The sequence below is a fragment of the Mustelus asterias genome, chromosome 6 (assembly GCF_964213995.1).
Source record: "Mustelus asterias chromosome 6, sMusAst1.hap1.1, whole genome shotgun sequence".
NCBI classification, from domain to species: domain Eukaryota; kingdom Metazoa; phylum Chordata; class Chondrichthyes; order Carcharhiniformes; family Triakidae; genus Mustelus; species Mustelus asterias.
The window spans coordinates 61129686-61157187 of NC_135806.1; the positions used below are offsets into that span (position 1 = coordinate 61129686).

At 40.3% G+C, this 27502-nt stretch overlaps 1 protein-coding gene across 3 annotated transcripts in view; it reads right to left on the reverse strand.

Moving 5' to 3' along the window:
• Positions 1-19943: 19943 nt before the first annotated feature.
• LOC144494886 (spindle assembly abnormal protein 6 homolog) overlaps positions 19944-27502 on the reverse strand; it is a 69139-nt gene continuing 61580 nt past the window's right edge. For 2 of the 3 annotated variants that reach the window (XM_078214395.1, XM_078214396.1), the window contains 4 exons: positions 27171-27320; positions 26690-26796; positions 24097-24203; positions 19944-21478 (listed from right to left, as the gene is read on the reverse strand). In XM_078214395.1, the coding sequence (XP_078070521.1) occupies positions 21384-21478; positions 24097-24203; positions 26690-26796; positions 27171-27320 (459 nt within the window). In that variant the 3' untranslated portion in view covers positions 19944-21383. The remainder of the gene's footprint in view (positions 21479-24096; positions 24204-26689; positions 26797-27170; positions 27321-27502) is intronic. The other variant, XM_078214397.1, reaches the window with a different exon arrangement.

Consider the following 27502-nt stretch of genomic DNA (forward strand, 5'->3'; position numbering starts at 1 on the left):
GACAATGCAGTGATATATTGAATCATATGAATTGAGCAGTTGCAGTACTATTTTCAATAACTGGTCTGAGTTAACTGATCTCAGCTGGAGTACAAGGGGGCAAAAAGGTTTAGCTAAGGGTTCTCGCTCCTGATTGCTATCTGACCCTCGTGTGAATTGAAGCAGGGTCAGGGTTCAAAGTATAGGCTAATGAATGACAGTCCTGAGGACTACTGGCACCCATGGAACTAAGTCAAAGCATAAACAAGCACTAAAAGAGAGAGAATGGAAAACAGGCGGCTTGAATGAGTTTCCCCATAATTCAGGGCGAGGGAAGGTATCGAGCAGATTCTGCAATTTTGTGGTTTTAACATCTGAGAAACAGAACTAGATTTATTTATTTTTTCATTGAAGAGAGGGGTGTGGAGGAATCCTACAGCATATCTGGTAGCTGCATAAGAGAATAAAATATTACAACTCATTACGTATGGTCCAATTTCAGGCAACATTCACTCCCTTAACATGAGGTTTTATGTTAATACTTTTCCTGATGAATGCAGTGCAGGATGTTCTGCAAGGTTTAACTCTTGAGCAGTAACGGTTCAATTTTTAAAAGTGTGGTTAATCTTTTCTTCCTCCTTATCCCTTCTCACTGTATTATTTTCTGTTCCTTTCACACAACTTCCTCGTGCAATGCAGTTTTTTTTTGCCTACAGATCTCTGCAATGCAGTATGTGGAGAAATGGCAAAAATATTGGCAAGGAAGTAGCTATATTTCTGTGTAAAGGTGTGAGGAGTTTAGTTTTATATATTACTGCTACAATGATGGTATGTATGTGTGTAATGCCTGTAATAATGAATTGCATAATGCCAGTATACAAAAATGTAGAAAGATTTCAAATTTGGAAATTGAGCACATGAAAACATACTGGTGCTGCTGGACCCACAAATTATTGATTTCATGAAATATAAATGCCAATTAATTGGGAAAAGGAAATGTGGAAAAAAATTATTTCTTGGAACATATAGATCGGATGGTGAATTGAAAGATTTTTATTAGCATTTAGTTGGCCCAGTTAGCATTGAAATGAAGATTAAATAGACGTCTGCCTTGAAGCTTCATTTCTCAGCTATTAATTCAGGCACAGTTTATTGACAAACTATTTTGGGAGAGATATGGCTTTTCCTATTTGATTTTCAAATTGCTGAACTTTCCATGTGTCAGATTCCTTATGAAAAATCAAACTTTTCATCAACCGTTTAATTTTCAATTCTGAATACGTACTGTTACCTTGATTGCCATTTTCACCCACGTAATTAAATGACAGTGACTTCTAGTGTTAATACATTGCTAATGTTTTGATGTATGTAATGATGCTGGCCTCTTCCATATCTGGTTTTCAGCACGTGTTATGAACTACAACAACTAGCAGGAGTTGCAAATTATTCTTTTAGAGACTGATGGAATTTCCCTCATCAGTACAGACAGGCAGGGATGGTAAATTCAATATTAATGTTGCAGAATGTTTGTATGGTATAAAATATTACTTGATCTCCTGTGGCATTTCTCACATTGTAACCCATCTCTTCCCTTCCTCACCCCATATTGTCTTCAATTCAGTCTCCCTGACCAGTTTTTTGGCACACTTGCAATTCCTGCATCATCACTTGGGATCTTTTGTATTTCTAAGGATGTGTGTCTTGGTCTCAGTCAGTGCCTCTTTGATGTCTGTCTGCTAATCTTTCTCTTATTGGCCTTTCTGTGTCAAAGAACTTGTTTTAATTGTGACTCGTTATTTGTCTGTCTCTCTTTTTCTCTCTCTCTCCCATCTCTTCACCTCTGTTTCTCTTTCCCTTGCATTTTCTTTGCCACAGCGTTTGGAGCCAGAACATGAGGCCCTACAATTGTTTGTGATGGAGTCCACTGTCTGGTTTTGGACATGAGTGGGAAGGTCACCAAGGATGCAAATGGGAAAATATTGTTAAACCAAAGGCCAAAATATGCAGGCAAAATAGAAGTGAGAAGCAGAATTTTTTTTAGTTAACAGGCGAAAATGTACTTCTGATTTTTGGGGAGCTAAATTAGATGGGCCCTTAAAATACGCATGACAGCTTTATGGCTCAGCAGAGACCCCAAAAGCATGAGAGGTTTTAAAGCTTGTACCTCTTAGAGGTGGTTCATTATGGCTGGAGTAGTTGTTTGAACTAATTTTATAGTAGATCCTGACTTGAGAAGATCAAAGGCACAATGTGGAACAGAGTAGAATTATTATAGAATTCTGACAGTGCAGAAGGAGGCCATTCGGCCCATTGATGACAATCCCACCCAGGCCCTATCCCTTAACCCCACGTATTTACCCTGCTAGTCCCACTGACACTGGGGGCAATTTAGCATAGCCAATCAACGTAACCTGCACATCTTTGGACTGTGGGAGGAAACTGGAGCACCCGGAGGAAACTCGTGCAGACACGGGGAGAACGTGCAGACTCTGCACAGACTGATGCCAGAATTGAACCTGGGTCCCTGACGCTGTGAGGCAGCAGTGCCACAGCGTTTGGAGCCAGAACATATTTTGATGTTGCACTGAAGGCTTTGGTTGAGCTGCAGAGGAAGGTGTGTGCTTTATCCACAGGTGAACCTCCTGCCAATTTTCTCCAGGCAGTGGGGTCAGATAGCCATGGAGCTAAAATATCATTAATCAGGCCACAAGCACCTGGATGCAATGTCATTAAAAGTTCAAAAAGTGGTTAATTTCAGTGAATGCGTTTTGAAATGTCAATTTCTACTAACTACACCATTAGCCTTGGGTACAAAGCGCATCACTCCCCTTTACTCACACCAATAATCACTCAATCACGACTCGTATTGAACATTCATAGCTTCACCCCTCACTCTGCTACAAGCCTCGCACCCACATCCCAGTTTTAACACAGACATCTGTTCAACCCTGATAGTCGCATGTACCAAATACATTTAACGACACATCAACTAAACACATTTTGTCTCTCTTGTAGGTCAAGGTGGTGTGTGACTAGAGGCAGCAGGTACTAACAGACTCGGGCCATGGCCAGCGGTGGTTAAATAGTATTCTCATTCCTAATCCCCCTCATCTCACAATCTCTTCTCATTTAAAAGCTGCAGATGATGTAAGCATGCACCTCTTGCTTTCCTTCACCACAACCGTACATTTTATGGCTTTTCCTTTTCGGATACCCAGAAATTGTAACATGTCTGGCATTGCCACTTGCTGTGACGGTGACTATGACACTTCATGCATTGTGCTTCTTCCAGGCTGCAGTTGGAAATATTTGCAATATCTCTGAATTTGTCATTCATTGATGTGTTCCAATCAAAGATAACGGAGTACATTTCATTCTCTCTCACCAGGGACCAACAAGCAGAGTGAGCACATGGATTCCCCATTGTGTCAGGAACCACTAACTGCACGCACATTGCTTTGTGGATGTCCTGATCGGAGGTTGGACTGGGGTGGGCACAGTAAGAAGTCTCACAACACCAGGTTAAAGTCCAACAGGTTTATTTGGAATCATGAGCTTTTGGAGCGCTGCTGCTTCATCAGGTGACCTTGCCAAAATAGGTGACAGATATTAGTGAGAATGTCCTTTTAAATGTAGTACTGATATTTTGTACACTGTTTCTCATTGATGTACAGGTAGGAGAATTGCTCCCTGAACTAGTTACATGAGTAAGACCTCCTGTTGAGTGCCTTTCCCTTTCCCGTTCTGTGGTGACAGGAGAGTGATGGAGGCACAAGAAGATAGTGATGATAAATGTTCATCTGACTTGCAGCAAGCTGACACTGCATGTAATTTATAGAATAGAAACAGGATATAAATATGGCAAGACACCAGGTGTGAGGGAGGTTCAGCCAAGGCAGGAGTAAAAGGTGACATGCTCCCTGGAGGACAAGCTTGTGCATGCATTCTGCTATAGAGCACTTGGATGAATACTTTATTGGTGTACATAATGTGGGTGGGAATGCTTGATGACATGCTTGGCGTGTTGGTTGATCGGTTGAAAAGTCTGCATGCAATGTCAAGGAATATGGAGGAATCTGAGACATGACTACAGAGAAATCAGAATGGTGATTAAACATTCCAAGGTGCAACATATTTAAAAGGTTGAGAGGGAAAAAGGGGGGGAGGGGGGTGGTTGTACTATTATGGTTAAGATAATTACTGCAGAAGATGGAGATGCAACTATCGGCGAGACAAAAATAGAATCCAAATAGATAGAGATAAAGGGTCAATCACATCAATCAGTGTGGTCTACAAGCTACCTAATAGTTGCAGGGAGATGGTGAAATATGCAGACAAATTAAGGAATTGAGTAAATAAAAACATAGATTCAAAATAAGCGCCAGGTGTAGAGGGTACATGAGGAAGAATTTTATTACGCAAAGGGTGGTGAGTGTCAGGATTTCACTGCCTGAGTTGGGGGTGGAGACAGAGTCCCTAAACTCTTTTTTAAAAAGTACCTGGATCTGCCCTCAAGTGCTGTAAGCTACAGGACTATGGGCCTGGTGCAGCAAGGTAGGATTAGAAAGGGCACTTGGGTGTCCTTAGGCTGACATGGGCAAGATAAGCCAAATGGCCGCCTCCTGTGTTGAAACTTTCCTATGGTTCTAATAATAATCATGGGAATATCAATTACTGTGATATTAATTGGGCAGAAGGGGATAAAGAAATGGAGTTCTACAATGTGTGCGGGATTCCTTCCTAACCCAATATGTGAAAAGTCCCACAATGGAAGATTTTGCTATTGGACTAGTTACTCGGGACTGAACAAGAGTGGATAAAAGTAGGAGAACGTCTGGGCAATAGTGACCATAAAATAATACGCTTTAAGATGATGATGGCAAAGAATGTGGGGGCAATTCTCCCAAAAATATTCTAAGTGCCGAAATCTTGTGAAAACCGAAGTAAATTCCGCTGGTTTTTTCAGCAGGTGTTTCAAAATGAATCTCCCACACACCAAGTGCATGAGCGTAAATCACACCGAAGATCAGTGGGTGGGGCCTATCTCCACTGAGCGGCCCACTGCGCGTGTGCTGATATGTCAGTGCCGCGATCGGTGCATGTGCAGTGACCCCTGTCTGCTGGCCTCCCAATCGCTGACCGACTCGCTCGCTGGCACTGGCCCCCATCGACCACTCCCCGACCCACCACGACACCCTTCTTCCCCCGCTCCCCAAGAGACTGCTGACTCCTTCCCCGCCCACTCTGATCGCTGATTTCCCCCACTGAGCCTGTCTGCAGTGGCAGCGGGACCCCATACCCCCACCGATGGCCCTGCCCCCGGCACTGTCCTATGCCAGGTGGGCAGTGCCAAGGTGCCCCTGAGCTTTGTTACTTTGCCCCTTGGGCAGTGCCAGGGGCACAGGCTGGCACTCACTATGCCCAGGGAGCACCCCTTGGCACCCAGCCCTCTAGGGGCCCTGATTGCCCTTCACTCAAATGGGGTCAGGCCACCAGCTTCCCGAAAGTGAGGAACTACTCTAAACCTTACTAGAGTGAACCACTCCTAGCCGGGGAGGGGTGGGGAGGCCAGTGGGCCTGGAAACTTCAGTCCCGGGCCCATTAATCACATTTAAATTATATTAAAATACCTCTCACATACCTAATGAAGCTCTGCACCTATTTCCGGCACAGAGCTGACTGCGCTGGGAGAGACACTTGGGGCCAGACACCCAACGTGGATCGCACTAATCCAGCCCCACTGAAATCTTCGGGCCTGCTGTGCTAATAGATTAGCGCAATGGGATGGGAGAATTGCCCCCTATAAGTATGACAAAACAGATCAATACCTTGGAGAAAAGCTGATCTTGAGGGGCTGTAATATTTTGATCTGGGAATCAGATTCCCTAAAACAGGGTTGAACTCCAGGGTTTTTAAAGTAGTTGATTATGAAGCAACTGTTTAATAATCATGTATCAGCTAAATATGGAGAAAACCATGCATCCCTGGAGAATGAACAGGCAGGCACTGCTGATCCCTGTGGTTAACGGGCAGGTGCTCCTCTCTGACCAAAGTTTAATTTTTGGGCTGATGCCCCACATAAAAAAAACCTTTTTTTGTCCAAAGTGAATTTCTTTCTCCCACCTCTTGAGAGATTGTTTTGACCTTTAATCAGACAGTTGGTTTATGTCGGAGATCCAATGTTATCAGGATTAGAAATGTCTTGTTTTGAAGCTGCGCTGGGCATGTCCTTAGCAGAATCCACGGGCCTATGTTTGTCAGCCAGCAAACTGTCGTGGAAGCTTTCTTCAGAAGACAAAGAGCTATTTCTATAATAACTCATCATTTTATTAAGGTATAAGGTTATTTGTCAGTGATATCTTTCAGACCTTTGGCTAATCTAGATATTTCTATTCCCGTTGCTAAGTCCTATGTCCCTCCATTTAGAGATTGTTTCTCTCCCACATTTGCTGCTGAAAGTCACACTCGATCCTTGCAGAATCTTCCCATTCCACTTACTGGCATTTTGAACATGGGGTCCATGGGCCTGAATACAGAGGCCTGATGGTGGCCCTGATTGGACAAGCCTGCTGCGTGCTATTAATTCTGCTCTTATGTGAAATTGTCAGCAGGGGGCAGCAAGCTGCTACAGGCTTATTAAGCAAATCTGCAAGTTTCTTACTCTTTGCACAAAACTTCACTATTTTGGTGTGCATTGATCTTCCATTTAAGGTACATGTTTTAGATTAGTTCTAATTTAGACCTTTGTAATGTCTACAGTTTCACCTGTCTTATGTTGCTTTTCTGTATAAAGAGTAAACCATTGTGATCTTTTCATAACAATTTCCTTTGTTCAGACAACAATTTCGAAAGCAGAGATGATTTATCAGAAATTTACTCCTACCACTTTAATGTATTTCACTTGAGTGAAAGGAAGAAAAGGTTTGCAAAATCACCAGTTTATGATCAATGGTATTTTAATCTTCACTATGTATAATTACCTATCCAAATGAGTCACACTGATAAGATAAGATACCCATCTGAGAACCCCAGCATAACCTTGATGTTTGATTCTGAAGTTACAATTCCTCAGAGGATCAGATAATGTGCAATTACTTGTGACTTCAAAATGTAAAATGTAGGAGTAATACGCTGTGATTGATATTACTGTGTATTTAATGCTCAACTATATCTTCTATAAATGATGGGCAATTGTCAATCCAAAGTCCAGCAGCTTTTAGAAATACATATTAACAGGCTTTAAAATTAATGTAATTACTAAAAATGAAATCTGGTCTATTTAGTCATTCTTCTGCGTTACACTCCCTGGTGTTGTGAGACTTCTTACTGTGCTTAGCCCAGTCCAACACCGGCATCTCCACATCATTACACTCCCTCAACCAGCTTCTCACAAACAGAAGCAGTTAGTCTTTCCACTTCAAAGTGAAATAATTGGTATGCATTCATCAAGATGACAATCAAGTAAATAATACCATTGAAAGGTCACATTGAACTTCTGGTTTTGTAGGTAGAGATATAGGATCCAAAAGGAAGAAGACAATGCTGGATTTGTGCAAACAAGACCTAAGTTGTTTCCTGCAGGGGCTACAATTACAGCAAGGATATAAAAAAACAGCAGCAAATGTGCAGTGTAGATTGGCTAGAATGAGAGGTGACAAAGACAGTGTCTAATTGTTAGGGAATTTTCCATAGAAGTAAACTGGTTCAGGGGTGACAATGTAGCTTTTCTAAATTTACGAAGATTTAAAGTAAGATGCCAATTTACGATCAAGAATGTGGCGTGTGTGGAGAAAAACAATGCCATATGCTTGTGTTACAATTAAATCGAGGAAAGATAGTTGGTAAGTTTAGGCATTAAAGCGGGTGCTAATGCCACAGTAGCATTTATTTCTCTCACCAAGAGTGTGATAAAAGAATCAAGGTAACTTAGCAAAGAAACAAATTCGAGCTCAAGAGAACACAGGAGCAGGGAGGAATAATCCTAACAGACCACCTCTGGAAACAAAACATTTACTTAGCACCAGAAACACCTCTAAATACATCACATAGCATCACAAAAAGTAATGACGTGCATGACCGGTTATTCTGATTGTAGTAGTGGGGGATGAATTGGCCAGGATAGGAGTTAAATTCTCTATTTCTATACTTTCTCAGAACTTTAGCAACCATGTAAAATGCAAGAAAGCCTCAGTTTGGCGTCTCATCCAAAGGACAGCACTTCCTCCATATTGCTTTTGTGAAACTCCTGACTCCGATGTTACCAACTGAGCCAAGCAATCACTCGGGAAATATTTTATGATGGCCTAGATTATACAGTTAGCGGCAAAGCACTGGCAACGACCCCTGACCTCAAAGAAAACTGCCCCTGTCAATCTAGTAGTCTCTGAATGGATTTCCCCTTTCCTGATGCCAGTCTGAATCTGGCACCAGGTCAAGGGGATCACAAAGTGTCCAACAGCACTGAGGTCATCAAGTCTGGTAAAGAAGCCAATCACATTGAAATGATTCTCACATACAGTAAACCAGGAAGTAAAATGCACTGATTATCCTTCATTTTAATTCTATTTTATAGAGAGCAAAATTATTGGAACATACACATAGGATTAATGTAGGAGCTGACATATAATCAAACTGAAACAAAACATATAATTTCTCAATGGAAAAACATGGCACTCCTTAAACAAAGGATTTGTTGTTCAGGGTTAGAGAGGTTTACAGCAGTAATTAGGAACTTAGTCTGTCATTCAAAACCCTGTTTAACAAGGCATCACTATTCCACTGGTTTTTACAGTAAGATGAAAGATCAAAAATTGCCTTGGTTTAGTGATCTCTACATGATTGTGGCTGGGGGTGGTATTTCAGCAGCACGCTTATGGGGAAGCATTGACCCACAGACATCAATTCTTGGATTTGTGTGTTTAATTGAATATACACAAACTGTAGGAGTTGCTCCCAGTTTCAGAGAGGTATTGATTGCAAAGGCTGACAGTTTCACCGTCATTATAGAAATCACAGAGAATTTGTGGCACGGAAGAAGGCCATTCAACCCATTGCCAGTCATACTATCGCAAAATGCAGACCAATGTACTTAACTCCAAGATGACATTTGTTTTTAACACTAAGGTAGTTAAGAATAAATCCTTGTTATTTAACTTTCTCAACCAACTCAGACTTTTAAATGGTCCTATTATATATTAAACTGATCTTTCTCTTCAGCCTATCTATATCTGCAACACCATATTCTGCACCCTCTCTTTTTCCTTTTCTCCTATGAACGGTATGTTTTGTCTCTATAGAACGCAAGAAGCAATACTTTTCACTGTAGCCCAATACATGTGACAATAATAAATCAATTCAACTAGTTATATCTTAATGTGGAACCAAACAATTTCCAACATTAGATGCTTGAGACTTGGTGCAGCTCATCTATTTATGGTTCATTTATAAATTAGAGCTGTTTTTTCTCTTTACAAGTCTTCACTAAATATTTTCAGTGTTATCATGTTCTAATTTAAATGAGTCAAGATTTGATATAAATATTGACACTACATGGGTTTGAATAATGATTTTGGTTAAACTTAACCATTTTTTGCAGTAGTTTCATCTTGTATTCACTGAAGTAAGTGGACAAGGTCAAGGAAACCATTATAAGTCTGACATGTGGCTTCCTACGCTCCTGAGTCCGAGTCAGGAAGGTCGGGTGGAGCAGCTTCTGACAGAGCCTACAAGGGAACAGGCTATTTTGGATCTGGTGAAGTGGAGATGCCAGCGTTGGACTGGGGCAAGCACAGTAAGGTTTTCTGCAGATGTGAGCAGAAACTGATAGTCAAGTTCCGCACACGAGGATGGCCTCAACCAGGATCTTGGGTTCATATCACACTATCGGCAACCCCCATGACTTGCCTGGGTTAGCAAAATCTCGCTAACACATCTCTTTAACCTGCGCTAAACCCTCTCTCCACTCACATTGTCTGTACCTTTAAGACTTGACTACCTGTAAAGACTCGCATTCCAAACCATTATTTTGCAAATTGAGTTTGTGTCTTTATATGCCCTGTTTGTGAACACAACTCCCACTCACCCAATGAAGGAGCAGCGCTCCGAAAGCTTGTGGCTTGTGCTACCAAATAAACCTGTTGGACTTTGACCTGGTGTTGAGAGACTTCGATGTGTAATGAGACAGACTTGATTAGGGAATTTAAGGTGAAGGAACCCTTAGGGAGCAGTGACCACAGTATGATAGAATTTACCCTGCAGTTTGAGAGGGAGAAGCTGGAATCAGATGTAACAGTATTACAATTAAATAAAGGTAACTACAAAGACATGAGAGGGGAGCTGGTCAGAGTTGATTAGAAAGGGAGCCTAGCAGGGAAGATAGTGGAACAGCAATGGCAGGAATTTTTGAGAGTTATTCAGGAGGCACAACAGAAATTCATCTCAAGGAGGAGGAAACATGCTAAGGGGAGGACGAGGCATCCATGGCTGACAAGGGAAGTCAAGGACAGCATACAAAATGGTAAGGATTATTGGGAAGCCTTTAAAAGCGAGCAGAAGACAACTAAAAAAGCAATAAGGGGGGGAGAAGATGAAATATGAGTGTAAGCTAGCTAGTAATATAAAAGAAAATAGGAAGAGTTTTTTTCAATATATAAAAGGTGAGAGAGAGGCAAAATTGGACCGCTGGAGAAGTAATAAAAGGAGACAAAGCAATGGCAGAGGAACTGAATAGTTACTTTGCATCAGTTTTACGGTGGAAGACACCAGTGGCATGCCAGAGCTCCAGGAAAGTCAGGGGGCACAGGTGACTGTAGTGGCCATCACTAAGGAGAAGATTCTGGGGAAACTGAAAGGTCTGAAGGTGGATAAATCACCTGGACCGGATGGACTACACCCCAGGGTTCTAAAAGAGATAGCTGAGGAAATTGTGGAGGCATTGGTGGTGATCTTTCAGGAATCACTGGAGGCTAAATCACTGGAATCTAAACGGGAAAATGCTTAGGAAATCAGAAACACAAAGGGACTTGGAAGTCTTGGAAGAATAGGGATATACTTCTGAGGCTGTATAAGACTCTGGTCAGACCCCATTTGGAGTATTGTGAGCTGTTTTGGACCCTATATCTAAGGAAGGATGCGCTGGCCTTGGAAAGGGTCCAGCGGAGGTTCACAAGAATGATCCCTGGAATGAAGAGCTTGTTGTATGAGGAACGGTTGAAGACTCTGGGTCTGTACTCGTTGGAGTTTAGAAGGATGAGGGGGGATCTTATTGAAACTTACAAGATACTGTGAGGCCTGGATTGAGTGGACGTGGAGAGGATGTTTCCACGAGTAGGGAAAACCAGAGGGCACAACCTCAGGCTAAAGGGACGATCTTTTAAAACAGAGATGAGGAGGAATTTCTTCAGCCAGAGTGTGGTGAATCTGTGGAACTCTTTGCCGCAGAAGGCTGTGGAGGCCAGGTCATTGAGTGTCTTTAAGACAGAGATAGATAGGTTCTTGATTATGGGGAAAAGGCAGGAGAATGGGATGAGAAAAAAAATCAGCCATGATTGAATGGCAGAGCAGACTCAATGGGCTGAGTGGCCTAATTCTGCTCCTATGTCTTATGGGTGAGACAGGCGCTTTAGAGTTCAAGCACAGGCAAATTGACACGGAGTGATAATCTGCCACTGATTGCCATTCAGAGGAAGTTACGACCAATAATCTTTTTAAGACATGTACCTTGATTGAGTTGTAGTGAATCAATGTAATTGATAAATATATTGGGAAGAATAGGTTTTTATTTCAAATTAATATAATGCTAAATGTTTCATAAAGATACTATGCTAGCAGAAGCCACTCAGACAATGCAATATTTCTAACTTTTGATAAGCCACAGAACATCATGGTCTGCCAAGGTCTGGCTCAAGAATAACACTCATTGTTCACAATCTAATCAAGATTAGTAAATAAGCAGTTATTGTCTTCCATAAACTGTCCCTTTTGAACTGAGATGTTATGTAAAAATTAAAGACCAATTAAATTAACATACAACATCTAGAACCAATCAATAAGCTAATAGTAGCTTGACATGACATAGCGTGGTGTACATGAAAAGGGATTAAAAACCCAAAGCTGAGGTAGGTCTGCTGCTCGCTTTGTTCTGGAAGTACCCGAAGAGACAAGATCCTATTCAAGAACTGTTGTCAAAGAAGAGTTACTGAGGTGACCCCTCTGCAGCCTAACCAACTGTCAGGGCATAAAGTCTGTTTTGGGTTGATAAGTATAGCTTTTTCCCTTCTGTATTGAATGATTTACTACCATCTCGAGATTGTGATATCACTGGTTCCTGAAAACTGCACTGCAAGTCAAAGCTGTTTTTTCCATAGGAACAATGTTGTAAAGGGGGGGATTGGATCCTGAAATTTGATTCTAAAGTTACAATTCCTCACTGGGGGTCAGATTGTGCACACTTACTCGTGAAGTCCAAAATGTAACATGTAGGACTAATAATACACTGCGATTAATACTATGTTTCTCAATTCATTTCATTCTAAACTAGATCTGTGATTTTATGTTATTGTCACACATACTGATATGCAGTCAAAAGTATTGTTTCTTGCGCACTATACAGACAAAGCATACTGTTCATATAGAGTACATAGGGGAGTAGGAAAGGAGAGGGTGCAGAATATAGTCATAAATAGGGTGTAGAGAAAAGTATATTTTATAAATGATGGGTAATTGTCAAGTAGAGCAGCTTGTAGAAATGCATATTCATACATTTTAAAATCAATGTAATTTTAAAAAATAAAAACCCTGGTCTAACCTATTTTCACTGAGTTGTGAAACGTTTTTGAGATCTTGCTTCAATATACTCTTCGAAGAATCTTAGAATCCCTACAGCACAGAAAGAGGCCATTCGGCCCATCGAGTGCACTGACCACAATCCCACCCAGGCCCTACCCCCACATCCCCACATATTTACCCACTAATCCCTCTAACCTACGCATCCCAGGACACTAAGGGCAATTTTAGCTTGGCCAATCAACCTAACCCGCACATCTTTGGACTGTGGGAGGAAACCAGAGCACCCGGAGGAAACCCACGCAGACACGAGGAGAATGTACAAACTCCACACAGACAGTGACCCAAGCCGGGAATCAAACCCAGGTCCCTGGAGCTGTGAAGCAGCAGTGCTAACCACTGTGCTACCGTGCCGCCAGACATGAGGAGAATGTGCAAACTCCACACAGACAGTGACCCGAGCCGGGAATCGAACCCAGGTCCCTGGAGCTGTGAAGCAGCAGTGCTAACCACTGTGCCACCCCAGTAGTGTATGTAGTGTATACAGTAGTGTATGTAGTGTATACAGTAGTGTATGTAGTGTAGCTTTACAGTCATGTATTTCCCATGCTATAATAGTACCTACACTTCCACACACTCCTATAGTGTATCTGAAAAGCAATTTGCCTTTCCTGAGATTGTGAAAGGTGGAACATAAAGGAATATAAGAGTTTGTCAAGACGAACTGTTCATTAGTGTGACATCGTTAAGTCTAAACCGGGTGTCAATTTATAAACGTTCTGAGTGCTGTTTATTAAAGTTGAGGACAGCATGTACTGAATTAAGCAAAAAAGCAGACGTGCGTTCTGTATGTTCGATTAAGAGGATTTACCTGTATGAACCCTCATGCATTCAGAATTAAGTAATTCTGTATTTTCACTCTATCGATAAGCATTCTTCTTTCTTTTAATTCGTCTGGAGAGTTGTATCTTACCTTGTAGGCCAAAGTCTTATTCAGATTTAAATGAATCACTGGTGAATTGAGTTTTAATAATTTAATGCACCTACTCAAATTCTTCCACTTTTATACATTGAGGCAAAAGTTAGTCTTGAACTGAATTCTGGCAAAAGATTGCAACTGGATTAAACCAAATTTTAGCAGGGTACCAGTTTGGCTGCCTGCAAACCTCAAGAAAAAAGAACTTCTGAAGGTTAATGTCACTTACTGTCAGGTTTTCCTTACTTCCAAGAGTATTTATTTCCCAGTGAATGGAGATCTGCAAACACATGCAAGTAAGTTTAAACATGGAAAGAATGTGTCAGTGATGCAGAGTGGCAGTATAGTACAGCAGCATTATCGCGCCATTGTTCAAAGGGAGCATTGGCCATTGTATAAAGTCGAATTGTACCGCTGTACACCATCTTTTAATTATTATTCTATTCACTTTTCTCTGCATTTGTTGAGCTAAATCAGTTTTTTTACAGCCTAGTTCTAGAACTTACCCAGGGGAAAACTGGTTCCACTAAAATATTCGTACCTTGCTCTAAAACATATGGCACCAAAGCAATTGAAAATGGATTTTTCAACTTTTCCTAGAATAGGTGGCAGTCATAACCAGTCATCAGTCTCAAATACTGGACACAAAACCATTCAAATCACTGCTGATCGAACGGTTGTGCTTCTGAGGGGACAAAGTGCTCCTCCATTCGCCATCCCTATGCACCCTACCACTTCACACTCACCAGCTCCAAGAAAAAAACAATCATTCCATTTAATAAGTTTGGTGACTAATTAAAAGCTTTACTCACCCTGGAATGTAAATGTGCCCAAAGTCACATAAAAGCTATGCTTGTAGTGGGGTGGACCAGCCAGGTGAGTCCGCTTCCTGCAGTGAGCTCCAGGAATCAGCCTGACTATAAACGGGTCCAAGTCACACTCAAGCCGTGGTTGGTGAGACTTGAATAATGGCACAGCATAGGTTGGAATCAGGTACTTCATCTGCTATTTATATGGAAATAAAGCTGACAAAACCTGCAGGGATTATAAAAGCCGATCGATGTGGTCCCAAATGTTTTCCAAAAAAAAACCCAAATTGAATTGTCGTTACTACGGCACAAGATAAATTGTTTTAACATCTCGCAAACAAAGAGATTGATTTATACACTTCAACTGCCTTTAATGACCCTAGAGAGGGTCAGGCTGGCAGCAATAAATTCAAATGTTTACTGCTTGTTGCTACAGTGACATCAAAAGCTGCCTTTACAAAGGTAACAGCGTAATTCCATGAACTAAATGTTAAGAGATTTACCAAAAGAAATACTTTGTTTAAAAAGAACTGGGACATAAACTGGCTAAGTTAGTAATTAAGTAAACCATGTAGCTTTCATGGATTTAAATGGCACTCACCTGATGAAGGGGCAGCGCTCCGAAAGCTCGTGCTACCAAATAAACCTGTTGGACTTTAACCTGGTGTTGGGAGACTACTTACTGTGCCTACCCCAGTCCAAGGCCGGCAACTCCACATCATGGATTTAAATGAGTTTAGTAACTGAACATCGAAACATACTTGGACATTGCGTGATGTGGCTGTCTATTTACTGTCCTGTTTCACCTTCACTTTCAACCCTTTTGAAACAGATGCAAATTAAAAATATAATTCTACGATGAAATTCATATGCATCTTAATATATGTTGCTAAAGCAGATGACTGGGAAAGTTACATACGAATTCGGAGTCGACCATTCAGCCCCTCAAGTCTGCTTCACTATTCAAAAAGATCATGGCTGATCAGATTGTAACTTCAAAGCCAATATTCTCTCTACCCTCAATACCCTTTGATTCCCTTGTTCATCAAAAACCTATATTCAATAACCCTGTCTCTACCACCCCCTGGGGAAGAGTTCCATAAATGCAAACCCTCAAGAGGAAAAAATGTTCCTAATCTCCATCCTAGATGGGAGACCCCTCAGTTTTAATGTATCCTCTAGTTCTGGTCTCTCTCACAAGAGGAAACAACATTTTACCATCCACTCTTCTAAACTCCAATGGATACAGGCCCAACCTGTCTCCATAATCCCCTCATCCGAGAAATCAGTCAAGTGAGACTTACGTAATTATGTATTTTCTTAAATAAGGAGACCAAAACTACACACAGTATTCTAGATGTGGTCCCACACATGCCCTGTACAACTGTAACAAAACGTCCATTTTATATTCCATTGCAACAAACATTTCATTTGCCTTCCTAATTACTTGCTGCACCTCCATACTAACGTTTTGAAATTCATGTACCAGGACACCCAGATCCCTGTACCTCAGGAGTTCTGCAATCTCTTGCCATTTCGATAACATGCTTTTTTATTCTTGTCAAAGTGGACAAGTTAATTTTCCCATATACTCCATCTGCCAATTTTTTGTCAATTCACTTAACCTATTTATAATCTCTTTGCAGACTATATCCTCTTCACAACCTACCTTCCTGTTTATCTTTGTGTCAGCTGCAAATTCAGTCCCTCCATCCAAATAAGGGGTGTAGATTGTAAATAGTTGATGTCCCAGCACTGATCCCTGTGGCACTCCACTAGTTACATCTTGCCAACCTAATAATGACCCATTTATGCCTAATTGGTTTCCTGTTGGGTAACAAATCCTCTATCCATGCTATGATACGACTCCCCCCGCCGCCGATGATATCTTACTTTGTGTAGAATCATAGAATCCCTATAGTGCAGGAGGCTATTCAGCCCATTGAGTCTGCACCGACCACAATCCCACCCAGGCCCTATTCCCATAACTCCACATATTTACCCTGCTAATCCCCGACACTAAGAGGCAATTTTAGCATAGCCAAATAACCTAACCTGCACATCTTTGGACATAGGAGGAAACCGGAGCATCCAGAGGAAACCCACGCACAGACGGGGAGAATGTGCGAATTCCACATAGTGTCCTGAGGCCGGAATTGAACCGAGTCCCTGGTGCTCTGAGGCAGCATTGCTAACAACTATGCCGCCCTGTGTAATAATCTTGAGATGAGCACTTTGTCAAATGCCTTTTGGAAATCTAAGTGCACCACTTTGTTCACATTGTTAATTATTTCCTCCAATAATTCTAATTAGTCAAACACAACTTCCCTTTTACAAAATCTTGTTGACTTTGCCTAATTATATTGTGATTTTCTAAGTGCCCAGTCATAATCTCCTTAATAATAGATTCCAGCATTTTCCTTATGACAGATGTTAAGCCAGCTGGCCTGTAGTTTTCTGCTTTCTGTCTCCTTCCTTTCTTGAATATTTTCCACTCCAATGGGATATTTCAAGAATCAAGGAAATTTTGGAAAATTAAATCTAATGCAACCACTATCTCAGCACCTACTTCTTTAAGACCCTAGAATTAAGTCATTCAGGATCTGGATCTTGACAATTTTTTGCTCTAATGATTTTCTTAAAGACTCTTTCCTGATGATAATCATCGTTTCAAGTTTCCTCCCTTTCACCTCTTGATTCAGTTGTTTCCAGGCTGTTACATGCGTCCTCTATAGTGAAAACAGATGCAAAATATCTGTCCAAGTCATCTGTCATTTATCTTCCATTATTAATATCCCGGCTCTCTAGAGGACCAACATGCACTTCATTTGTTTTTGTTTTTAAGAATTTGCAGAAACTCTTTCTAGCCAGCTTTCTCTTACAATTTCTCTTTCACTATTCTTCTAGTCATTCTTTGCTGGGTTTATATTTTATTAAATTTTTTGACCTGCCACTATTCTTTTTTTTATTTCAAACTGATACTATCGTTAACTTTCTTATTTAGCCACGATCAGTCCGTCCTTCCCCGAGTCTTGCTCTCTTATTTCGCTGAGTAGTATGAACAATCTTAAATTTCTGCCATTACATCTGTACTGACCTGTCCCTTGTAATTTCCCAGGTCTCTTTAGCCAGCTCTGCCTTTATACCCTCATAATTACCCTTCTACAAGTTTAAAATATTGGTCTTTTTTCTTTCCCTCAAACCAAAAGAAAAATGCAACCATGTTATGATCACTGCTACCTTTATTACGAGGTCATTAATGAATCTCGTTTCCAGATTTAGAATAGCCTGCTCTCTAGTTGGCTGCACCACTCTTAAGAAATTGTCCCGAAAACACTCAATGACCTGATCCTCCAGCTATCCTTGCCAATCGGATTAATCTAATCCATATGTAAATTAAAAATCACTCATGATTATCACAATGGGTGGGATTTTATGGCCTCGCTCATCCGAAACGATAAAATCCCGCCTGAGGTCAATGGACCTTTCCATCGTTCGCCCCTCGCCCGCTCCGATTCTTATGGTGGGCGTGATGGTAAAATTCCAACCAATACCTTTTTCATTAGCCCCCATTATTTCTTCCTGTATGCACGACGGTGAGATTACTGTGAGGGAATCTATAAACTGCACCTACAAGTGATTTCCTACCTTTACTATTTCTTACCTCTATCCAAATTAATTCTACATCCAGATCTTTAGAACTAAGGTCATCCCTCTCTAATGCCATTCTTAATTAATAGAGCTGCATCGCAACCTTTTCCTCGCTTCCTGTCCTTCCAAAAGTTAAAATTTCAAATACATTACACATCAATTTTCCATTCAATTATGTAAATGCAATCTTTCTACCCACGAATTGAAAATTAAATGGTGACAGGTAGTCTTGAACTTACAAGAAATTCAGATGATTTACTGCAAGTCTTTGAGACTGTAAAGGAATAGCCACATCTTTGAAAAACAGTTGAGCTAATATTTAATATAATAACTTACCAGTCATATTAAGAACATAAGAAATAGGAGCAGGAGTAGGCCATCTAGCCCCTCGAGCCTACCCCGCCATTCAATAAGATCATGGCTGATCTGAAGTGGATCAGTTCCATTTACCCGCCTGATCCCTATAACCCCTAATTCCCTTACCGATCAGGAATCCATCTGTCCATGATTTAAACATATTCAACGAGGTAGCCTCCACCACTTCAGTGGGCAGAGAATTCCAGAGATTCACCACCCTCAGAGAAGAAGTTCCTCCTCAACTCTGTCCTAAACTGACCCCCCTAGTTCTAGCTTCCTTTCTAAGTGGAAAGAATCTCTCCATCTCTACCCTATCCAGCCCCTTCATTATCTTATAGGTCTCTAGAAGATCCCCCCTCAGCCTTCTAAATTCCAATGAGTACAAACCCAATCAGCTCAGTCTCTCCTCATAATCAACACCCCTCATCTCTGGTATCAACCTGGTGAACCTTCTCTGCACTCCCTCCAAGGCCAATATATCCTTCCGCAGATAAGGGGACCAATACTGCACACAGTATTCCAGCTGCGGCCTCACCAATGCCCTGTACAGATGCAGCAAGACATCTCTGCTTTTATATTCTATCCCCCTTGTAATATAGGCCAACATCCCATTTGCCTTTGTGATCACCTGCAGACTGGGTTTTTGCGTCTCATGCACAAGAACCCCCAGGTCCCTCTGCACAGCAGCATATTGCCTGGTCAATGCCCATCAGTTTGGAAATAAGTGGTTCAACAGAAAGTGTGTGTAATTCTTGCAAAGTACATTAGGAAATTTTTCCAGCTATATTATTGTTGAAGGTAGACTATGGAAAGTACTCAAAGCAAACAGGTCTGGTGATTTAAGGTGAAGTGTACTTCATTGCTTCAAATTAGTAACTAACAAATTTTTTATTTTTAAAAAGGCTGTTTGGTCACTAAATTTTGCATCAGTCCTGCAGCTCTAGGAAGGGAAAAAGACCAGGATGGATTCTTAGTTCTGCCATTTCCAGAGGTCTCCTGTCTGAATCCTAATGCACCGTTGGGCAAGGCCAGGATTAAACTAATCTGCAACACACTTTGCACTCACTCTGATACAATTTTCTAACACTCGTTCACTTTGAAGAATGGCCATTGGCTGCAATGTTCTGGAGCATTGCCCTTGCTGACAGAACCGCATTCGGTAAGGGTGAGAGCTCGGGAAGAGGAACATGAAAACACAAGGAAAGCCAGGGATGACAAAAGGCCACTGGAATCATTGTGCATTCCTCCTCTAGTACACGAGCTCTCCTTTATGGTATATGATTTTATTTTAAAAATAACCTCATGTCTTCTTCCCCACCTCATATTCCAGCTATGCTTGGAGATGGCAGATCTCAACAACTTTATTTTAAAAGGTTGAAGGGTCACAGTTTCTTCTGCAAAAGTACATATATTTTATTCAGTCAAAATATGTATGCAACACTCATTTTAAATACAAAATTCTTTACAATTTTTACACGGACATATATTCAGTACAACAGAGGTCATAAATTACTAGTTACAGCACAATAGGGGACGTAATGTCAGTTCTGTACATCTGATGTGCTTTAAAATCCCTGATGCAATTATATTAGTCACCTTATCAAAGTAATAGAATTCAGAACTACACAGATAAGTTGCAGTAGTTCATGTTTTCAGACAAATAATTTGATAGGGCATAATAAATAATGGCACTTAATATTTTTGAGATGTATTTTTATTAAACAAAATGGATTCTAATTTCTTTATTATGCAGCTATCAAATTTATTTTGCAGATACAAAAAGTACATAACTACTGCCCTACTAACAAGACAGAACTTGCTCCTTACCCCTCCAGTGCTAATCAACAATTCTGCATTCCCTGCAGTGTTCGGCAGGGCCGACCCATTCCTGTATTGTAATACTGACTGCATATACTGAATTACAGTAAGGTTCCAATAAGTGTTTGAAGAAAACTGAACTCAAACTGATTTCAGTTAGTAGATAATTGTCATAAATCGGATGCCAAAAACGGCAACAGTGCGCTTGCAACTGGTTTAAGATGGCTGATCTTACAGAAACTGCTCTCTCCTGTTAAGAATCAACAGATACCATCCATGTGATCCCAGGTAAGTTCTTTGAGATAGAACAGGTTGAGCAAAAAAGAAACCAAAGACAAGAGTGGTGCCAAAGATGTTGCTAATGCTGACAACATAATGGAAAAAACAATGTGCATCAACTTCAAAAAGTATGCTGAGAGTTTTATCCCCTAAAGGTTTGCAGTTACAGAAACATTCATTTTAAAAGGAGAACATATTCAAGCGTGCGCACTGGGGGAGGAGGAAGCAGGGGGAAGAAAACCTTAGTTTCTTCATGTAGAAGGTAGCCAATGATCTTCACTTATCAAATTCCCCAAGATTTATTTGCCCTGATACACATATCTTGATTGCTTCAAATTATCTCTATCAAATTATCTATCATACACACCATTCTGGTAATCTGTAAGGCACAAATTATAAACTCCTGGCTCTATCACATGTACTTTGGTATACTGCTGTGGTCTGTACGGAAGACCTTCCCTCAAATGAAGTTTGTATTTGTATGCAAGTTAACATTCTGAAAATGGCAATAGAGTGTATTCTGGCAGTTTGCATGAGCACCTGGGTTTATGCTAATTATCACTGCCCAGTTCAGTCATTTCTTACAAAAGACAAACCGGTCTAAATGTATCACTGCAATACTTGCAGTGATGTGTTCTGGAGGCCCCTCTTTATTTTATTAAAGGGAAGAAATTTCCTTTCTCCTTTCATGATTATGATCCATTTTGAGAAGTTTTGTTACTGCTCTTTCTTCATGATGCAGGGAGCCTAGGCTGTTGTCCAGGGAAGTAGGCAGACATCACTGTTGGCGGATTTCCTTGCTTTGGCACAGGCAGACGTGTTGGCACTTAATAAACATCAGAAAACAATGGGGGTGGGGAGAAAGAGGAGAGAAGAAAGTAATTATACTTGTTGGTTAAAATGATCAATTGTTCATTTCCAAAACCTACCTTAAGAATTTTTATTAACACATAGGACTACATTTTCATTCATGGGGCCTACTCCTGCTGTTGGGAGTAAGTGGGGGTCGGGTACCCAGAAATGTTATCGTTAGAATCCAGAGGGCCATTTTTGAGGAGGTGACCACTTAGCCCCATCCAACCAAGGATGGTTGGAGAGCAGATTCCTGAGGCTGGAGGACATTAGGAAACCCCCAGCCCTGAGAGATCAGCAGTCCCAATAGCAGAAGTGGGTAGTTGAAAAGGGCACCCTCTGAAGAATCTTGAAAATAGTAAAAGGTAGCCACACTGCCTGTTGTTGTAGAGGGACACCCCCCCCACAACGGGGGGTTGCCTCCATTCACTGGTCGGGTTATGACCTCAGCATGACCTAAACACCCTTTAATTATCTTAAATAGCTAACCTCTGCCTGCAAGTGGGTCGTCATCATCCCCTCCCCCAATGTAGTCTGCTCCAAAACAGCCTGGAGGGAACATGCCTGCAACCTGGCATGCCAGGCAGTAGCGGGAAATTGCTGACCCTCTCCTGTCTACATCTGAATGAAAATTCACCAAATTTCTTAACATCTTATCTGAGTCTGTCTGTTGCAGGTGTTTCATAACTAACTAGGACATTCGAGGTAATTGGATGACCCAGTGTTTGGTCCAAAAGGTACAAAGAGTGAATGAGGGACAGAGACTCACGTAACTGAAGATCCTATCACCAATAGTAAGGTGAGAAAAGCGGTAGTGCACGAAGTGCCAAGGTCTGATCGTATGTTTGAGATTGCATAGTTTAAAAGGAATGACACCTTGGAGGATTTAAAGTTGAGGACAAACATTTTTAATTAAAAGCATGGGGGATGGCGTACAAATGTAGATACCAAGGACAGAAAGACAGGTCAGCAGAACTTGATTTAGGACGGGACAATAAGAAAAACTCCAGCTAATTATGAACATTTCTCTTACCCCATAAAATATAATTGGCTTGCTAGAGCCACTTGTTTTTTTTCCAAATACCCAATGTAATAAATAAACTTTAAACCTTTAAAAATTTTTAGGGCTATTTAAGGGGCTTTTAGATAACCGCATGAATATCGATTCGCACAGAAATAGAGGGATATAGACCAAGGGCAAGCAGAAGGGATTTGTTTAATTTGGCGTCATGTCCGGCACAACATCATGGGTCGAAGGGCCTGTTCCTGTGCTGTACTGTTCTATGTTTAAGCTGGACTCACCCTTGGATCTACGATTTTAAGTGGCTTATTTGTTGTTGAAGTAGGAAGAGGTGTACATTTTGTTCCTATAACGTAAGGGTAGGTGGTGCAGAAAAATTAAGATAGACACTGAAGGAAGCTTTGAGCTCTGTCAGCCTAATGCACTATGCCATGAAACATTATGATATTGATTTTGGCTAATCTCAGCCAAGCTGATAGGAAAATGCATTGAGAGGATCCCCACAGGCAGAGAAAACCGAAGGGATCACCATGTGTAAGTCCTCTCACACCCTATTTAGAACTGCTCTTGTATTTAGGTCTTGATGCATTCATGGATATACTGCAGGCCCTTATTTGCATGTTGAAAATCAGAAATAGAAAGAAAATGCTGGAAATACTCAGGAATCATCTATGCAGAGTTCTGGTTTTCTCTCTTTGGCTGCTTTTAAGAAAAATCATGGGATCTGGGTATCATTGACAAGGACTGCATTTAATGTCCATCCCTTATTGCCCTCAAGAAGACAGTACTAACTAAGCCTTTTTAAACTGCTGCAGTAGAGCTGTGTAGGTCTCTAGACCAAATGTGCTGTTTAAGGCAGTTCCAGAATTTTAATGCAGCAAGCAAAGGAATGGTGATATATTACCAAGTCAGGATGGTGTGTGGAGAGCACTTGCAGTTAGTGGTGTTCATATAGACCTACATCCCTGGTTCTTGAAGATAGTAAGGGTCACAGGTTTGGAAGGCGCTGTTAAAGGAGTTTTGTTGAGGTGCTGAACTGCATCTTGTAGACGGTACACACTGCATCCATAGTGTGTCAGTCATGAAGGGAGTGCTGATCAAGTGGGCTGCTTTATCATGGATTGCGTCAAGTTTCTTGAGCGTTATTGGAGCTGTACTCATGCTAGTAAGTATTTCCAATATTTTCTATTTACAGTCCTTATTTGTAGACTTTTGCAGGCATTTTACAAATCGCACTGACACCAGAATGGACATTATAACTTTGTGTTCAATGCTAAACAGTAAGAAAGCAAGTCAAAGACTGGTTGGAGTTTATCCATTGATTACAATATATTACTGATAATTCAATGTTTTTTGCACAAGAAAGAAATTATCCAATAATTTATATTAAGTAACTTTGAATTAAAAATGTACTGTATGATTTTCTCAAGGGCTGATTTTTTAAAGCAAATATTAGGAAATAATAAATTACACATTACTAACCTCCCAGCTATTACAATTTTCTTCATATATAGGCATGAAAACTAATATAATGTATACAGAAGTTTGACCTAATCCAACTACTTTACTACCTGCACTAGATGGACATGATGCCTTCTGTAGTGGTGCCCCTCGAGATAAAATTGGTTTACCGCCTTCCCTCTTCTGTAAGTATTTCAGGTCCAAGCCAACTGGTTCACTATAGAGAATAAGAAATATTTCTAATTAAATGGCTGACGGAATTGTTCAAACCACAGACATAATGAAGGGTTAACACGAAATTGAAACATTTCAATTTTTAAAGCTTCTATTTTACAATTTACATTGCAACCAATCACACAGATTACAGTTTTGGACTTGTTGAACGTTGAAAATGGAACAATTCCAAGTTGAACTAGCTAGTTAAATATAAACTGTTTCCTCGATTTCAACTAGTTATCTCCCAACAGTGACATTTAGTTTAGCAAATAAGCTCACAATAGTTCCGGTATACAGAATTTTACAATGAGTCAAGCTTAAAACCAATGCCAAATCTTCTATAATTTTTCATCTGTTTTACAATAACAATTAAATTAAGTTGCTTAATTTATATAACTGTTAAGAAAACAATCTAGAGATCAATCTGAGTAACTTATTTTCAAATAATGTACTCAGTAACCCAGAATACACACTAACCATATTTCATTGCTCAAGCGAGTTCAGAAACATGTCCCTTGGTTGTAGCCAAACGCTCCATTATAGTCTAGACAAAAGTTAAAGGCTCGATAACATGAATACCTGATAAGATCTACTTTATATGCCTTCCCATCAGGGCTTTGATTATTTATGCATTCCACTGGGATTTAGGAGCAGCTAAGACATTTCTTCTCTACTTTTTAATCAATTGATATTAGGATGCAGTTATACTTTTTTTTCCCCTCTCCAAGTTTTCTTCCATGCTTTCTCAAGAGCAGCACCCTGTACCTCAAGAGTCCATTCATCACGCAGGAGTCTAGACTTTACTATATTGATTATGGGGTTATTATATTTGACCTCATCATGTCATCTGACATCCACAAACATGTGGTTTCCTCCCGCAGTCCAAAGATGTGCGGACTAGGTTGATTGGCCATGCTAAATTGCCCCTTAGCGTCAGGGGGAATAGCAAGGCAAATATATGGAGTTATGGGGATAGGCCTGGGTGGGATTGTTGTTGGTGCTGGCTTGATTTGCCGAATGGCCTCCTTCTGCATTGTGGGGATTCGATGATTCTAAGAAACTCCCAGAATCAGGTTCTCTTCTGAATGCCAAATTTTTGCTCTTACAACATTGTATTGCAATTAAACGTATCTTACCCTTTAAAACATATAATTATGAGAGATCAAATTTGCTTACTTTTCACTGAATAAAATTCAGTAGTCCGAGTATAATTTATCTCAGTACTGGAGGCACACTATCAGTGAACTTGCAGCTTAAATTTAAAATCTAAGTGTAACTACTCCAGGATGCACTACCTAGATCAGTCCACAAATAGGTTTACTTCCAGGCCCCAACATATCTACAGGAGGCTAAGATCACGCCTGGAAGTTAGCCAGATTTCTTGGTTTTACCTCCTAGCAATATCTTAGGTAAATACATTGAAATAAATTGGGACAATCTGCACATTTGTAGAAAAACAGGTTTCAGTTAACAAAGGTTCTAAAAGTTGAAGCCTTTTCAGAATGTATGAGTTTCAGTGCAAAATCAAAGAAAATAACATAGTTATGGGGAAGTGATTTTAAAATAATGGTGGGATGATTTCTCTAGTTCACAAAATAAAATACTATCAAAATAAAAAGAGGAAACAGAAATTCACAAAAACAATAATCTCCCCTACTTTGCACATCCATCTCTAACTTCCCTTCTGATAACTGGGAGATGGGAAGAAAGCAGACTGGAGGGGTGATGGAAAGAATTATGAGCTGCTGACCAAAAGTTTTTAACGCAGCCTAGAACTGTACCATTTGCACCATTTGGAACTTATTTCTGAATATCTTAAAATGTGATCCATATTGAGCTCTTGACAAATTCTTCCTTTTAAAAAGATAACTATCAGGGATTTGCTGGGTGCACATACATCCATGCCCACAACTCTTTGCATAATGCATTTTTCAATTTAGGTACGGGTGTCAGGAGACAGTAGTGAAAGACTAGGTAATTGTTTAATGCTACATTACGAGGGAGGGAGGATTGTAGATTACAGCAGGCATTGAAATGGCCTTTAGGACGTGAAGAAAAGCTGCTATAACAGACCAGAAAAGGAATTAACTCCAGTTCACACAGAAAAAAAGAACTTCGGACAATACATTTCAGGGAATAGAAAAAATCTGAGCTATTTACAGTGTGATCCTTATTCACCTTCCCTGTCATCAAGCTTCCCAGTAACTATGAAATGCATCCTAAACTAGTTACTGTTCCAGCACTTAATAGTGGATTTCAATATCACAAATTCATACCTCAAACATCTCAAAAATGTAGCTTGCATCAATTGGATGCAACCTCACAATCTCTAATCTCACAAATTTCAACTAATTTATAATCAAAAAGCTAAATCTAAACAGCATGTAACAGGAAATATTTAAGACTGGTTGTGGCATCTGAAAACTAGACCAATATAAAGTACATTTATTCTGATTCATTGTTAAGGCTGCTGGAACCAATGCATACCTTTTCAAAGAGGCAGCCATTACGGTTGGTGTTGAAGCTGAAGGACCCAGCTTGGATTCAGTCACAGGAATGCTGCTAGGATTTAGTTGCAAAGGACTGAAATGCACCTAGGAGCAACATTTTCTTGTCAGATATCAAGTTTTTACTGAATAATAAAGTGACTTTGGTTCAATTTTTTTATTAAACTGCAGAACTATTAATAAACAATTCAAACCTCAAGCAAACAATTTCAAACATGCAATAATTACTGCTAAAAACGTTACAAGCCATATTTTAAAGCATTTGATATTTAAGTGTGTAATCATTACAACAGCCCTCCTGGTAACCAGCAAAGCTGTTTGATATGGTTTATATCAAAAATCCTGAATTTACATGTGCAAGCTACTCGGTCAGAGTTTAAAAATCTAGCAAATTCCAAAACATTTAATTTTGCTCCAAACAATAGAATAGTACAAATAATATATTTTAAAATCAAGCCTGCCTGAAGACCATGTCCTGATACACCAGCCCTTAGGGATGATGATTTCATTCGCATAGTAGAAACAGAGGTCGGAGAATAAATATTTGAAGGCGAAGCAGAAGAGACAGGCTGTGGCATCAAGACAGAAAAAGGAGGGTGCAACAAAGTTTGCTGCAAAAGGAAAAGCAACAGAACAATATTAGTATTTCAAGGACTTTTATTTTAAAAGTCTGCACCAATTATGTTAAAAAGGGCAAACAGACACTTCTCCACAATCCAAAAACACAGATCTGTCCTCCACTGCTGTATAACAGCCATGCATGCAGAAAACTGGAAAAATAATCTGAAACCAT